This window comes from Corvus cornix, chromosome 11 (genome assembly GCF_000738735.6).
Source record: "Corvus cornix cornix isolate S_Up_H32 chromosome 11, ASM73873v5, whole genome shotgun sequence".
Lineage (NCBI taxonomy): Eukaryota > Metazoa > Chordata > Aves > Passeriformes > Corvidae > Corvus > Corvus cornix.
In genome coordinates, this window is record NC_046341.1 from 7947190 (window position 1) to 7963451 (window position 16262).

At 41.6% G+C, this 16262-nt stretch overlaps 1 protein-coding gene across 1 annotated transcript in view; it reads right to left on the reverse strand.

The window, feature by feature from the left end:
- The window catches only part of GLG1 (golgi glycoprotein 1), an 84141-nt gene that overhangs the window by 42006 nt on the left and 25873 nt on the right, over positions 1–16262 (reverse strand). The window contains exons 2-3 of the mRNA XM_039558182.1: positions 3896–3928; positions 1104–1190 (exon numbers count right to left, since the gene is read on the reverse strand). Of these exons, the coding sequence (XP_039414116.1) occupies positions 1104–1190; positions 3896–3928 (120 nt within the window). The remainder of the gene's footprint in view (positions 1–1103; positions 1191–3895; positions 3929–16262) is intronic.

Here is a 16262-nt window from a genome sequence, read left to right on the forward strand (position 1 = left end):
ATAAAAATGGTAATTAAACAGACTATTAAAAGAGCGTTTTCAAGAATGCCTTGGTTGTAAAAATTCTGCAGCAGCCATATGACATAAACCAGAAAAACACGATCTTTTCTATGATCGCAAAAAAGCGGGATTCAACAGATTTGGCAGTGCTTGCTTTTGGGAGTTACCAAACTCCAACTGCAACACAATCCTTTGATGCAAGCTGTCTTCCTTCCACTGCTTCATCTTCTAGCCTTCTTTTAATAAGTATTTTTCTGTTCTCTCCTTACACTAAACAATTTACACCAGAGCAGACAATGTTTTTTTAAAAGGCAAGTTTATGGCTAGGTCACATTATACTGGCAAATATACAAATAATGTTTTTGAAAGCATGGCTTAGTGACTGAATTAAGTCAGCTGAAGCCTGTACAGCTGCAGAGAACCTTGCTTCCACTGCTTCCCTGAAGTCTAGCTGAAAACCACCATAAACAGAGGAAGAGACATCAGCTCAGCTAGCTCCCCCATGAGCACACAGCCTCAAGAGCTCGAGCATGAGCACAAGGAAAGAAACGATTGATCAAGTCATCTTTGAAGCTGGACCAAGGTGTGTGGATGCCTGAGATACAGAGCACTAACTCCTAGTGCAACCTAAAAAAAGGAAGTTCCTAACATAGTCTCCTTGGAGTAACCACCCTTTGAAACTTGAAAAAAACCTCAAGTTGATTATCATTTGGTATCTGTGTGCTTATGCGTTCTGCTAGCAAGACACAGTCCAAAACCAGCCTTACGTTAAATTCAGCAGAACCCCCACTACAACACTACTCTTACAAATGTCAAACACATGATATAAAGAGGGGACAAATCCAATTCACAACAGATTTCTGACAAAAGGTCTGGTAGGAGCTGGTGGGTTGTTAGCTCAGCATTTCTTTCTCCCATCCCTTTGCCTGGTACCACTAAGGTACCTGGCTTCTTCAGCAAGGAGATTGAACTAATTACAGCTAGAAATTAGGTATATGAGACTAGAGCTTCCCCAAATCACTATTCACATATTAATTCACTGTCACATAGAAATGGAAAAGCCTCAATGCCACAAGAGCAGCCATGCCTTCCTCCTGGCTTACCTCAGCAATAGTGGACTTGCAGACTTCTCTGGCCACGGATTCAAACTTTGGATCTGTAGTCAGGTTCAGCTTGTAGTTCCACAAGAGCTATAGAGAAAGCATTTGTAGAAAGGGAGTTTAAGAGCCTTCCATAGAGAATAACAAACATTTTGCTTCAGAAAACAATGAAACATCATTTGTATCCAATCTGTATCATCATCCTTCTACAGTGCAATGATCAATAAAAAGTCTCCTTGACAACAACTTTGTCCCTTCATTTCTGCAATAATTTTCACATACTGAACAAATTCAGGCTGTCAGAAATCTCTCTGCAAGGTCATGAGCTGACTCATTAAAGGCAAATATAACAAATGAAGAATATTTCATAACTGAAAGGATAAAACAATGAAAGGTTTAACTTGCTACCTGCTGCATATTTAGCAACGCCTTTAGCCCACCACACCTTTCTGTACCATGGTGTGCCTGCCTGATGCAAGTGATCTAAACAAATTAAATCCTCAATATGAGCATATTTCATGCTGAAAACCTTATAAAAACCTACCAAAATGGGCAGGAGATAAAGCAGCTTGATCCTTCTGTGAGGGCTGCGACCAGACAACTTTTTGGATGCAGATATACTTCAAACCTACAGGAGGTTCTCTCCTGCTAAGCATACGATACATTAGAGCTTAGACTGCAAAATGCCTCTGTAAGGACAACTGTTCTTCCAGGAGCCAGCAATGAGCTCATGAAGGAGACTCAATGCACAGGGTCATTGTGCAAGAATCAGTCTCGGGCAAGTCACACCCTGCAGATATATACACACATCCCAGATGTCCTCCTGAGGCACCATAAAATGAAAATACAGGGTAGGGTCATGAAACCTCAGCAAATTAATAGCTGAAGTGTTGCCTGATTGCTCTATTAGCTCATCTGTTTTTCTAGGAACTTAAGTTGCATTTAAACATTTTTCACTAACTTAAAGATTAAGAAGTTTTAAAAATCCATATTAAAAACTCTGCCTTCATGACAAATTAATATCAGAAAGATAAAATTTGGTCAAACTTTTATTTTGACATTTCAATTGTACACAAAACAGTGGGAAAACATAATCACATGCTCTACACAAGGAAAGCAGTTTCACATTCGCTGCAGGAAGGTGGAAGCACAGACAGAGAATCAAAATCAGAATCAGCATAACTGCATCACCTTCCACACCTCTTACGGTTTTGGAGCTGTGAAAAGTTAAAAAAGGAGGTGATGGGAAACTAGGGTGTTACAGAGAGAGTAAATTGTAAACATGAGGTTTAATAGATAAAAGTGAATGAACTGGGAACCTGTCCTTGTAAAGAGCGCTGTAAGGTCTCTCCCAGGCAGAACTGGAAGTACAAGAATGAGGACACAAGATGAGAATACATCTCTACATTTGTAATCTCACACTTTGGAGAGTCTCAAAACGAGATGCTCTCCAAATGAACCTTCCCACAAACAGAAAGAAGGTTAAACTTGCAGCTTAAAACTCCTGATTTTAGACTAGGCAGTATTTTCCAGGGAATGATCAGCAATTGTACTGCAGAGAGAGACAAAGGAAACGTGGACATGAGACAACCTCTCTGTGGTCTAGTTTTTTATCACCTCCCTTCAATTTCTGCCTGGGAAAATGAGACTTTGCCCACAGCTCCTATTTGTGAATGGCTTCCATAATCCACATCCACCCAACATTTGCCATCACTTAATCCAGCAGAAGAAAGATCCAACTTTGATTTCTAGAATTCTCAATTTCTTCTTCATTCAGGTAATTTTTGCTGGCACATTTAAATGTCAGGCAGATACATTTTAATTACTGGAGTTTTCTCTTTTTCAAAAAGACTTAAACAAAAACATGTTGTGCCCTTCATCTGATCCAACCCTGCACAACAGAGAATTACAGCTGCCAACGAAGTCAGGCAGTGCTAAAGGTTAATTTATAAACACAGTTGGAAATTACTAGCTGTACAGCATGGCCGGGTTTCATTTCTGGAATATATCTTCCAATAATAAAGCAAAATACAGCTTCTCAAGCATCCAAAATCAAGACTGTCATTGAGGCATGCACTTGTCTGTCTGTGTTCAGGGCTAACTGAGCAATTAAGGATCTTGATATGGTATATGCTGACAGAATACAAATGAGAAAAACCAAAAGAAACTAATACCAACCTTAGAAATGAATTTTTTTTCTCCTTTTTTTTTTTTGAGACTCCTGGGATTTGAAGAGTCACTTTGACAGCCCAAAAACTGGCTAATAGCTTGCTCACTGTTAAACACAGTGCTGAGAGGAAATCTGTTCTAAAACCAGCCAAGTGTCTCAAACTGCCTCTAAATATCACACCCCCACAGCATTTTCCAAGCGAGTCTAAGAATTTAGCAGCTGTGAAAGTAATACAGAAGGTGTCAACAGCTGAAATTAAGAGTTTAAATTCAGTACTGCTCACATCTTTCCCAAAAGGAACACATCACATTGCTCCCAGTAAATCACGGGAACCACCCCCCAATTACGAAACAGAAAAGACGTCTGCTATCCTCCCCTGATAAAGAAACAGTTTATAAAGTTCTTAAATATGTTCCACTCCGAAGTCTCCATTAAGACCAATGTGGTTATACTAGGTTAAAGAAGTCACCTTCTGTTCTTCCTCCAAAGGCCAGTCCAGAAACCCAAATGTGTCTTGATTAATAGCCTTTGCAAAGCACCAAACAATGCAAAATACCTCAGGTTCACAAGGGATGGGAGGTGCAAATGCCATAGCTAGAGACTGAATAAACAAAGCAATACTTACATGATTGCAGTCTGAAGAGATTTCATTATCTGGCTGAAAGGAGAAAGAAAAGGAGTGTCAGTTTACTACCGATGTAATGCATTTAACAGAGAAGAGTCTAAACTTTTGAAACTAAAATACTGTCAACTCCTTTCCACTGTAATAAACAACTTCACACAACTGACAGGAAATTTTAAAATCTGCATCACAAGAGTGATGACACCTAATTACCAAAAAACGAACAGGTACTTTAGACATTATGCTGTATTAACAGAACAAACAGCACAAGAGTAGCTGCATTTATGTACACACTGCAAAAACATAATGAATGCACTGACATCTGCCACAATTGCCCAAACTAGGAAGGCAAAAAAGCACCTGTGGGAAAACAAAGACATAGGAGCAGAATTTTAAAGAAAAATTAGTTTGGTGCATACAACTGAAGGAGAAAGGTAGGACTCACTCCCCTCCCCCAGACTGAAATGTTCGTATTCCCCATTTGAGAAGTAACATCTTTTCTTTCAGCTGTACATAAAAGGGCTAGTTCAAAGCAACCCCAAGATTTATACTTTCAACTGTGAGAAACTGGCGACATCCAATATTCATACATCATTTCAAAATATTTACTATATTCTCCTGGGGAGCTCCTTTGGAAAGAACTCTGAGTGCAAACCATCCCATTCTCCTTTCTGCCTGAGTAGCTCTCACAATGAAGAGTTCCTTGAAAAAAGTTAATCATACAAATCCCTATCTCCTCTCCACAGCAGAACAGCACAAAGGCAGGACAAAATCACCTGGTTGTCACACGCACAGAAAAATCAAACCTGGCTCACAAAGTCTCTGCTTCTACTGATACTTAAGATGCCAGACATGCTTTAAGAGCCAGTAAGACACAAAACCACTCTAAGCTTAAACACGATTGACACCAGGATGTTAGACCTCAGGGATCTGACATAAGAGAACCGGCATTTCAGCAGTTTTGGAAGCAAGCAGAGCTTTTCAGTGCAAGCCTTTGCTACTGCACGATCCGCTACACCAACACTTGTACCATTGGTGCTTTGGGGAACATGAACACAAGTTTATGAGGAAAAAAGCAAGCCTGGAAAACACTTCCAAGTTCTTAATTACAGCCATTATTAACTAAAGCACTTTTGCTTTTTATAGCACTAAGTGGCAGAAATCACCTCTCCACTTTGAACATAAAAAATGGTACCTGAAGGATTCCAGTAATTAATTGCAGTTTGGTCAGACTGACATGATCTAAAAGTGTATCTCCCAAAGTAATTTTAAATTTGAAAATTTGGATATCAATTTTTTTTTAAAGACTAGCAGATGTCTGCCAGTTATCCTCAGACTGCAGAACTGATTCTTTCAACTGAAAACTAAGATGCCACTCAAACTGCTCTATTTTACAGCAGCCTCTAAGACCAACACTATTGTGACTTACAAGGTGTGCTTTCCTTAATTTTCTGCACTCATCCCACATCCTTCAGGAACAGATGAAGGTTTTAGACTACTTTCAAAAGCTGGGAGGCAGAGTGCCCCCCACTGAAATTGCTGCCTCAGTCTTTTAGTCAAGGATAGTTTCTTCGTAAAAATATATAGGCTAGCACTGGAATTCTCCTGTAGAGGACAGGACTTACTAACACATTTGCAGGCAGGAGAACCTGTAAGGGTCAGAGAGCACTCCCACAAAACCCTCTGAGGTCACTTCAATTATTTTTGTACCCTCCAACCTGGTAACCCTTGCTTCAGATCCACCAAAGATTAAAGCTCAGGGTCTTTTTCTGGAAAGATGAGTCCAAAAAGATAACATACTGGTTCTCACTGACTTGAGAAGCTTAAACAAGCTTTTCTTGAAATACACATTGAAATACCAGACTTCCCTGTGCTCTGCAGCAAACCTCAGCACTGCGAAAACAAAATCTAGACTTATTCTTCTGAGAAGAGTAATGGAACTTAAATGGGATCTTAACTAATCTTTAGTACTGCATTCATTCACAGCTCAGTACTTAAATATGCAAAGTGTATTATCTAGCCAATAATCCTTTCAATGTGGAACAAGATAACACCCTGCTAGCTAAGAGCTGTGATCCTTCTTCCCTCTTACCACTGGAAGTGTTGGAGAGGTGAGTTCATGCAATGCTAACCTGCTTCTCCCTATTTCAGTGAAGCAACAGGAGAAAAACAATCCTTTTAGCTTCTGTCTGATAAACTGAAGGGCTGAGTTTGAAGAAGGGGAAGAAAAATCTCCCCAGTGCAACCCACACCAGTTTTGCCTTGCTGAAGAGATAGCCTGTGGCCCTCTGTCCACTATATCCACCCAAGAAACCTTCCAAACGAGCAGTTTCAGAACAATATGCAGTAAGAGTCATGAAAGAAAAATAAGTTTCAAATTACCACTAAATGAAGGTGAAGAGCAAGAAAAGCTGCATTGTGTCAGTCCCACATGGTGAGCTTGTGGAACACGGATGCTCAGAAAGACCCCCAGGGCAAGGGGAAGGAAGAGAGCAGTCTAGACCAGCACCACATGTTAGTCAAGGCATTTTAGGAGAGAAGGCTGATGGCAAGGATATTCCACCGATTATCAAGAGAGAAGGACTCCTCTTATCTCGGAACTGAAGGATTAAAAACAGCCTTTACAGAAAATGTGCGTGCCTCTGGGCTCACAGAAGCTGCTGCTGTTTAGCAGCTTCAGTGGGAATATATTGCCTCCCTTTACAGTTCTCTAAAAAGTTCTCCAAACTCCTTCACGCACTAACACTCACATTCCAGAGTACGAACACCACTTCCTACCTCCCTGGGAAAGTAGAGTTTAGAACAAGTACCAGATATAAGAAAACCTGAACAGAAAAAGCATTTTCTTTCATACAACCACAAACAGCCACAAATCACACTGCATTAGTATAATGAACTCCACAGAAAAATTTAAAGGTTTGTGTGAAGTCCTGTCACCACCAGACTGAAGTCATCAACACTGTTGTGCTTAAAAGTGCCTTTTCCCATCCACCAGATCTCAACTCACTGAACCAAACCATGACAGTCATCCATCCCTTTCTAAATCTCTCTGCTTTGGCAGCAGTATAAAACTAGGTCAGAACTATACAGCAAGCGAGCAGCCCACCACCACTACCCAGACCCAAAGCGGGACAAGGTGTTGGTGCTTTAGCAATAGAAATGGACCATCATCATGCTGGGAGCCAGAGGAACAGCTGATGGTGACTGAACCAGTGTCATGCATCACCATCCAGTGCACAGCACACTGTCTGGGGTGCAGTTACAGCCACTCCCTCAGCGACAGTCAGAGCCCCTTCCAGCTGCGTATACAAAACACACTTGATTTGGTCTTCCTGCATCACATCCTAAGGAAAAATAATTCACACCATGGGATTTTGAAAAGCAAGCTAAGTATCCTCATCAACTGATGTGGATGAGAATGGTGAGGCTGGTTGCCCAAAGAACCTGTGGGTGACCTGCCCCGGAAGTGCTCAAGCCCAGGCTGGATGAAGCTTGGAGCAACCTGGTCTAGTGGAAGGTGTCCCTTCCCATGACAGGAGGTTGGAACAAGATGACCTTTAAGGTCCTTTTCAATCCAAACTGTTCTAGTCTCCGGAAAACTCTGTGCAGGGATTACTTTCAATCTCCAGCATTCAGATTCCTTTGCTTCCTTGCAAAAGTCATGCAAATGAAAGTGTCTGAAATCAACTGCCCAAGTGCCTTAATTCCCAGAATTTAATCCCTCCTGACAGCACAAGAAGGGATGACAGCAGACATTTCCACTATTCTTTTAAGGCAAGAGTAGCAATGAACTTGTTGAAAATCAAGAACCAGGCATACCTCAAACACTATGGATAATCCTCAGACATTGAAGACAACAGATTTTGGACTTGCTCAGGCAAAAGCCATCGAGAACCAACATGGAGCAAAACAGCAAAATAAAAAGGCAACTGACTTGTGGATGGGAAGAACCCAGTAGATGTTCTCTCCCTAAATTCAGGAAGATTGCAAAAACCTCTAAAAAGTCAATTAGGAAAAGATGTTAATGAAAGCAGCTACATTCCTATGAAAGAGAGGGTAGACAGAAGTCGAGCCAGACTGCGGGTGGTCCCCAGTTTATTGCACTGTCACACAGTCAGTTATACTACAGAGGATGGTGCACACAGACACACAGTACAGGCAGCTCATATTTTTACCACTTTGATCTAAACAGCCATTTATCACCAGCATCTGTAGAGAAATCGCAGAGTGGACCTGCTGACCTAGAAGCTTCTAAGGAGGCCAGCAAGCTGATAAAAGGACAATTGGCTTCTTAGCTGTGCCCTTCCCACAGACTAACAGCCATCTCTTCACACCAAACACACCCAGCCAGGATAGCAAACTAAAATAAAGTGATTCAACCCACAGGTATCAAACTAGCTAGACTTGCTGGACACCTGGAAACAGCACATGCCAGATGCAAGGTAGGGATCAAGGAGACATCTGGTGGATCCAGCCTCCTGCAAACCTGATGAGTTTCCAATGCAACCACTAGAAAATATTCTGCAGAAGAATTTCTGGAAACATGAGGACATAGAGTAGTCTAGGCAAGAATCAACACAGCTTTTGTAAAAGAAAAACCACACATCACACAACCACCCATGCCTCAAACCTACTGAAACATCCTGGATTTCTGAGCCAAGAAGCATATGGCTACAGTAAACCATTTTCACACATCCTGCAATCCTGGAAAAGTCATGTGTGATAGGAAAGTTAAAACCAGTGATAATTTAAGTTCAAAACAGATGAGAAGATGTCGTAACTTAATTACACACTTAGTGAGCAATGAAAGTTAAACTTGTTAAACCAAGCTTGAAATATTCGCTAATGCCAATGAACTCTTAGTACTAAAAACAAACCCCGTGTTGTCACGTCAGCAAAAAAACTCTATATTTACCATCCATGCTTTGAAAATAGCCAGTTTTAAAGCATGGCAACTGTGGATATATCATGCACCAAAGTTGCAAGCTCCTAGCTTCCACATACTTTGCTTATTTCATATAAATAGTTTTTCCCAGTTGCAAAAAGAGCTAAAATCTGCAATGCAGCAAATCCTTTACTCAAATAATTATGTCCACATTGATTAGGTGTTCCTAGTTTATGCAAATGTATTAGTCCAAGTTATATACAAGCACCTAACAACCACATCCAAAACATACACAGAACTCTGTGCATAAAAATCAAACTATCAGGACCAGAAGCAATTTCTTTAGTCATCTTGCACACACACAGCACAAGTGGCACATCACCCCAAACACCAAATTCTGCTACTTTTTTTCACTGTTTTAACTGAATTCTATATTCCACAAACTTTTCCACCTTTGCTGACATTTTACATCCTCCAGGGGTATGACACCATTAAGGTAAGTACACTTATTCAGAAAAGATAGCACAAAGCAACATCAAAAAACTCCAGTACAACATGTGTGTCCTTCTGGCTCAGCAGTCACATAAAAAGGAGACAAGGATGAAGCAGGCCTTGTCCCCTGGTACTTTGCGGATCCACTGTTCAGTATCTGCTTCAAACACCAAGAAAGAGTAGGACTTGCTGAGCTTTCTGTTGTAGCTTTGATAGAAAGTCAAAGGTGGTTTTGCTTGTTTCACATTTGACACTAAGCAAGGTCTTCAGCAGGCTGTGTACCATTCCTGCACAGCAGAGACCCCTCCCTGGGCAAATACCAAAGGCAGGAAAAGCACAAAAAATCTCAAGTTTAAATTCCAGTGAATCAGAAGTGACCACAGACCGTGGAGCAATTTTAAGGAAACACTAAGTCCATTTGCCTGACCTGGCAAGTATCTTTGCTGACTCTTACCAGCAAATCACCTTCTCTGAGCTGGCTGTTCCCACCCATGCAAAAGTGCAGGGCGGGTGCTCGGAGGCTGCACCCGCTGCTCTGTGCTGGGAGTGCCATGCTCTGTGCCACAGCCTTCTCACACAAGCTATTCTTGTCCCTGCTGCCTCTGCCTCCCTGCATGGGGGACTCTAAAGCCCCTAAGCCCTCTCAGCCTTTCTCCTCTCAATGCAGATCCACACATCAGAGCATATTCCAACAGTCAGCACAATCAAAGCAAATCTGCTCCAGATGTTTGTTTGTTCTTCCCTTAGTCCCCCCTCTCTTCCTCCTCTCGAAGGCTTTCCAGGCAGTCCCAGTGAGTTGTGGAACAAGACAGACCTTGAAATTACGGGTTTGCCACCTAAGTTTGGCAGCACTGCTACCAGATATAATGTTTCCCACAACACTCCTCCACAGCAGAGCTCTGCTACTAAGCATAGCACCGACACTGAGCTGCAGATCCCACCAGGTTTCAGGATTTGCTCCTGGAAAGCTCTCTTGCAATGCTAGCAAAAAGCTTCAGAGACCAAAAGGCATGCAAGGATGCCGGCAGAGTTACAAGAGAGGATAAAAGGAGAAGGAGAGCTGTTATCCCACTAAGCGAGGTGACAGGGAGTCTGCTGTCCTCCTCACCCCTGTAGCTGACCCCAGCTCATCGCACCATCCAAAACTCAGCACATCAACAGGAAACGGTAATTTTAGAGTTTTCTGTCAGGTTAGTACCAATGGGCTTATGGAAGAGTCCGCCCAGCACCAGTGAGTTTACTGGGAGATGCACAGTGGCATCTCCACCTGCAGCATTCAAGCAGTCCACAAGCTATCCTAAGACAGCTTTACTTTTAAACTACTTTTCTGGATGACATTCTGCCTTAACTCTAACCAGAAACATCCCAGACAAACTTTAGAGTATTCCAGTAAAGAGACAAAATCAATAGCATGAGTATTGGCAGTACTGCCCAGCATCCACTGGGGATGCAGAGAAACGAGCCAAGAAAGAAATGGAGGTCTCAACAAGTAATTTCAGTGCAACAGCTAATGAAGAGCTTTTATCAATTATGTTCACAATCTCTTTGTAAGTCAAATTCTATGACTTATTCTCAATACAGAGACTTCACATCTTTTGACAGTATATACTCTATAGTACCTCAAGTTGACCTTAACTTTTCAGAAAGCTTCCAAAAAGCCATGACGAGTTCACAAGCAACATTCAGTTTTACACAAGATAAAAGGTTGTTGCACATGGAGTGGCAAAGCCCGTCTCCTAAGATGAAAATGCTGTTCTGATCATGCTTTGCTCTTCAGAGAATCATGTTTTGGCTGCACATGGCCTGGAACTAGAGAAATCCTTTGTAAATTAGCTTTGTACAGGAGCTAAGAAAACAGTTCACACCAAAAGCTCCACATACCAAAGCAGAGGAGAAGCGCAGGTTTCAGAGCAAACGCTGCTTGCTCATCGCTCCATTCCCACAACCCAGTGCAGGGAATGCTGTGCTGCAGAGCAAAGCCAACAAGCCCTGACATTCCCCCCTTGCCAGCAGCTTCATTACACCACCATTGCTGAAGAGCACCTCTAACCAGTACCAGGCTCCCCTGCCAAGTGCTCTTGCTTCATTCAGCAGAGTGAACAATGCTCTACACACTCCACCAGCCAATATTCATATTTGTCTTTGTTATTCAACATGCGGGCTCATGACTCCAATTTTCCACACTGAAAGCCATACAGTGCTCCCAAAGATCCCTCCTCAGGAGCATTTTCCTCCCCCTCTTCCAGTAAGGCACATGTGTCACATCAATCAGGAGCCCATCCTCTCCAAGGCACAATAAGCATCTCCTGCCCGTGCTCAGGGGCAAGAGCAGCACTGCTTTAATCCTAAGGATTTACATTCACACATTCTACCTCGAACCAAAATAAGATGAGCATCCAAACAGGTGGGAAGCAGACTCTGCTATTTTTAACTCCTGCCAGCTATTCTATTTAGAGGCAATAAAAATCAAATACCTCAGAGAAGCCACTTCAGCCTTAACCACAAACCACAAGAAGAACAATTTTATTTTGAAGTCTTCCCTTCTTCCTTCAGGACAGTGGTGAGAGGCACAATTACATTTAACATCACTACTTCCAAAACATGATGGATGTTACATTACACATGGATGAACAAGCCTGTAGCAGTTCTTACACAACACCAAGCACTAGTCCTTGGCTGTCACAAGAAAAAGACTATTTTAGTCTTCTTCATGGTATGTCACCCTGAATTCCCATGCAATATTCAATATCTGTTTCGTTATCTGCTAATGCCAACAAGAGGGGCAGGATGTACCAAGGGACCCCATATACCAGCTTTCCTGTGCTATTACCCTGCAAGAGATTTCCTGAAAGCACAAAGTCTCCTGGGCCCCGGCTGTTAAGATGAAATGCGATGGGGAAGTCTCCCTCAAAAGCAAGAGCACCCCGAGCACAGCCAGTGTTCAGACACTCCTAACAGCTAGATTTGAAATAAAACACTGGAATTGAATTTTCTTCAGAAGATCTGCAGGGGCCCAGCACATCACTTGCTTCTTCACTGCAGTGAGAAGCAGGCAAAGAACAAAAGTCCCAAGTAGGGTGACTACCTGCTGTTAAAATAAACTGATTCAGTTCTTCTCTCACTTAAGCACTAACTACAGTTGCTGACTTTATCATTCTCTTTATGTGTCAATTTTACCACAGTACTATTCAAACATGAAAAAAAGCCAACCAGGCCCAGCCACCACCCTTCCTCAGCTGAGTTCATCCTTCATTTCTTCATTACCACATTCACAAGCTCACTGGAAAACCCGCAGGTATTGCACAGCAGCTGAGAGAATCCAATGGCAACTTGAGGCTCCCCAAGGCTATGGTGACAGCAATGAAAACACTGTTAGGACACATCCCAGTGTAAGTTCATTATGTCTAACACAACATGGGAGCTGAGAAGAGCCATGTCAAGTCAAAAGCCACACAAGCTCTTGTCTTGACACCACTAACAAGGGCCAGAAGCCAGGATTTAAAAATACCTTAAGAGATAACCCTATACCCGGAAAAAGCGAGACTTGTTACATTATTCATTCTCCAATTCTCCCAAAGAAACTTTGGGAGAAACTTTGTTGAAAACTTTCGGTTTATTCAAAAGAGACCAGTCTATTAAACTAGAGAGGCCAATATAAATTCACTTAAGGAACAACACTGCACTTGTACACAGTGGGAATAAGCAAATAAGCACAAAGGACTAACATGTATTAAGGTCTACAGCACAGCACAGCCCACAACAGCAGCTTGCAAGCAGCATCACTCTGAGACAGAGAATCAGGACATTGCCTCGGCAGTCCAGAGGATTTCTCCAACCCTGGATGAGTTTCCCCCATGAGATCTGTTTTGCTGGATTCTCACCATCACCCGCTGAACTCAGCAGGAAAGATCTGTAGGCTATTTTTAGGGAGCCCTAGAAACAGCAAAATGCCCCGCTTCCATTTCAAGTTCCTCCCATACAGGAAGGGCTGCCCATGAGATGCACATCCAAACTAAACTCTGCTCCCTATGCTACCCTGCACTTCAGAAGGCAGTACTGAGCTGTGCTTCTCACATAATAGCTGAAAACAACTTTACCATCAATTTTAAGTCCTTAATAAATGTAGTTAGAAGGCACTCAACAGAAAGTTCTGAAACTCTCTTTATGGCAGCCAGGCAGGGTGTCCATCCTGTTGTACTCACAATTTAACAGCTATAGTTACCATTTTTGCCATTGTCCTCAGTAAGATGAATTTTAGATAAATGCATTCTGGATCAGGCAAAAAACACTGGTCAGGATAAGCCAACTGAAGCCTTAGTCACAGAGAGGTACCTACCACCTGCCTCTGACTAAGAAACAGAAGAAATTCAAGGAAGCACATGCAACCAGAATTCGAGTCCTTTCTCCTTGCACTGGAGAACTAAAACAACCACCAAGTCCACCCGAAGGATGGTACCATCAAGCAATAAGACCGGGCAAGGTGTACCAAATTCGAAATTCAGGAGGATACTGGAGGACTGCTGTGTGACAAGGGACTCATAGACAGTGCTTCTGCTCTTGAAGCCACCAATACACCACTTGGGAACCTGCTAACACACTTCCAGAGCAAACCTTTCTTCTCCTGCTCTGTAAGCTCATCTCCAGCTTCTGACAAATGAGCCCTTTCCGCAGGTGCAGACAAAACAGATTCTCAATTGCAACTGCATTCACATCAATACCTTGAAGATGAGGCTCTGAACAGGAATTGAGAAAAGAGAGCATTTTTTTTCTAACAATTAAGAAATTAAAAAAAAAAAAAATTCCTTGTTCTCAAGTCTCAAAGGTCACAATGACCAGGAAAGCTAGACTAATGTATTAAGCATTTTTCCATGTAAAACAACTGATCTGATCCAGTATTTTAGTACTTTAGTTCTACTTCAACAATACTCATCTTCCACATTTTAATTAAGTTTCCCATTTCTATCCAAAAGCAGCTTAATGCATGGAAAAGTAATTCAGTAGATAATGGCTTGCCATTTTTAAACATTATTAAAAAAAGACAGAAACATTAACATGCAAGCATTTAAATAATTACAGATCATATCAATTTAGTCAGGAAACATACCAAGCTTAGCAATAAAAGCTAAGATTAGCTGCAATATAATATCACCAAACTAGAAAGCTCTAGAAAGATTACTAGAGTGTTCAAGCAAGACTGAAATTATTCAAATCTAAGCTTCTTGCTTATTTAAATCAATCTGCCTGGGAGCCACACAAATTGTTGTGGTAAATTGATTTCCCTAGTGTCTGGTTCTCCTTTTGCAAGAGCCATGACAAGAAAAAGACCAGAAAGACAAGATGAAACCAGCTGATTCACAACATCATTAGGCATTCTGCATTCAGACAGATTATACATCACAACATTAAACCAAGTTATAAATGTCTTGGCGAGTGAAGGCGGCCGGGCTCAGTGACTCACAGCAGGGCTGCCAGGTGCAGTGCTCAGTCACAGACCCCAGCACCAAAGCAGAAATTACATTTTTCTTCTTGGATACTCCAGCAGTGCCACATGGCTAATGCACTTTATTTTACTTTACTACCCCATTTCTGCTATACTTCAGCAGCACACACCTAGATTTTATCTAAAGCAATTTTCAACAAATCTACTGTGCTAATGCCTTTACTGATGTGAAAAATATAGTAGTGCTTCATTCCTTCTTGGCCAAGAAGTAGAGCATGCCATTCAAAAGGAATCTTACTGAAATTTAGTTTAAGAAATGCTTCTAGCATTTCCCTAAAGAACTGTGCTGGTATAAATGGCAGCTTGTTTTGAAGCTGGACAAAGAGGGAAGATTAAAAAAAAAAAAAACCAAAAAAACCTCAAGTGGGATCACACAGCAGTTTCCAGCATTCAACCACTGCTTCAAGATAACCTTTTCTTCACCAAGAATAGCCATTTGAGCTTTTTTTTCAGGATGAAGTTTTTGTGCACACCTAATGAAAGCAATTGCTGTGTGTTCATTTCCCACAGGGGAGACGCATTTCATATGAAAAGAGTTATCCAGAAACATTTACTATACACATCTGCACCAATAAGGAAATGAGTCATCAACCCACTGGCAGGCCTGATTCATAGCACACAGCACACTTTGGCTATTTAGGAATCTGTATATAGAATACAGGGGGGAAAGGCAGATGCAAGCCACGAGTCATTTTAAGAGACTACATATGAAATGCCAACTAAATGTATTTTTTTCCCGCCTTTGCTTGGGTATAATTTCTTCAAAAGCACGGGACCAGCACGATGCTGTACACAGCTGCAGAACTTTTCACCTGGATGAATCATAATATTTTCTTTATATAACTGGAAGAAAAGCAAACCCTGGATAAAATTGCTTGGATTTCGTTCAACAGAAAAATCAGCATGAATAAGTCTTTACAGCCAGTGCTAAGGCAAGGTTTCCATGGGATTAGTAACAAACTACCGAATAAAAATTCTGCTTGCCTTCAGAATATGCAAACAAAAGCCCCGTTACAGGACCAAACCAAGTACCTATCTTCACTACATAGAACAAAGGACAAAAATAAAGAAAACTCTACATAAATCATCTTATTTAAAGCTTTGCAGTTCCTCATAAAGTTAGATACATGCTTAAGTTGTTAACCTTGTTCCCAGAAGAAGCCTGGAGCACTGAGCTGCAGCACACTTCCCCGTAGGTACTGGTCTGTTCTCCCATAGAAGCCTGGCTTTTAACGTATTTTGTGTTTTTGAGAGCTCCTTTTCCAAAAACCACTAGGGTTTTTCAGCTTGAACTGCTCAGCTCAATAGTTAGATAGAGCCATAAAACCAAAGCATTTTGCTTGAAAATTCTGAACCATAATGGTAATTCGAGGGATTTAAAATGATACCATGGTAAGCAGCCAGGTCAGTAACAGTTCCCCTCAAGCCAAACAAAGAAATTATAGCTGACTAGTTTCGCACAGATGAGCAACTTAAAAAAAAATAAAAGCCAC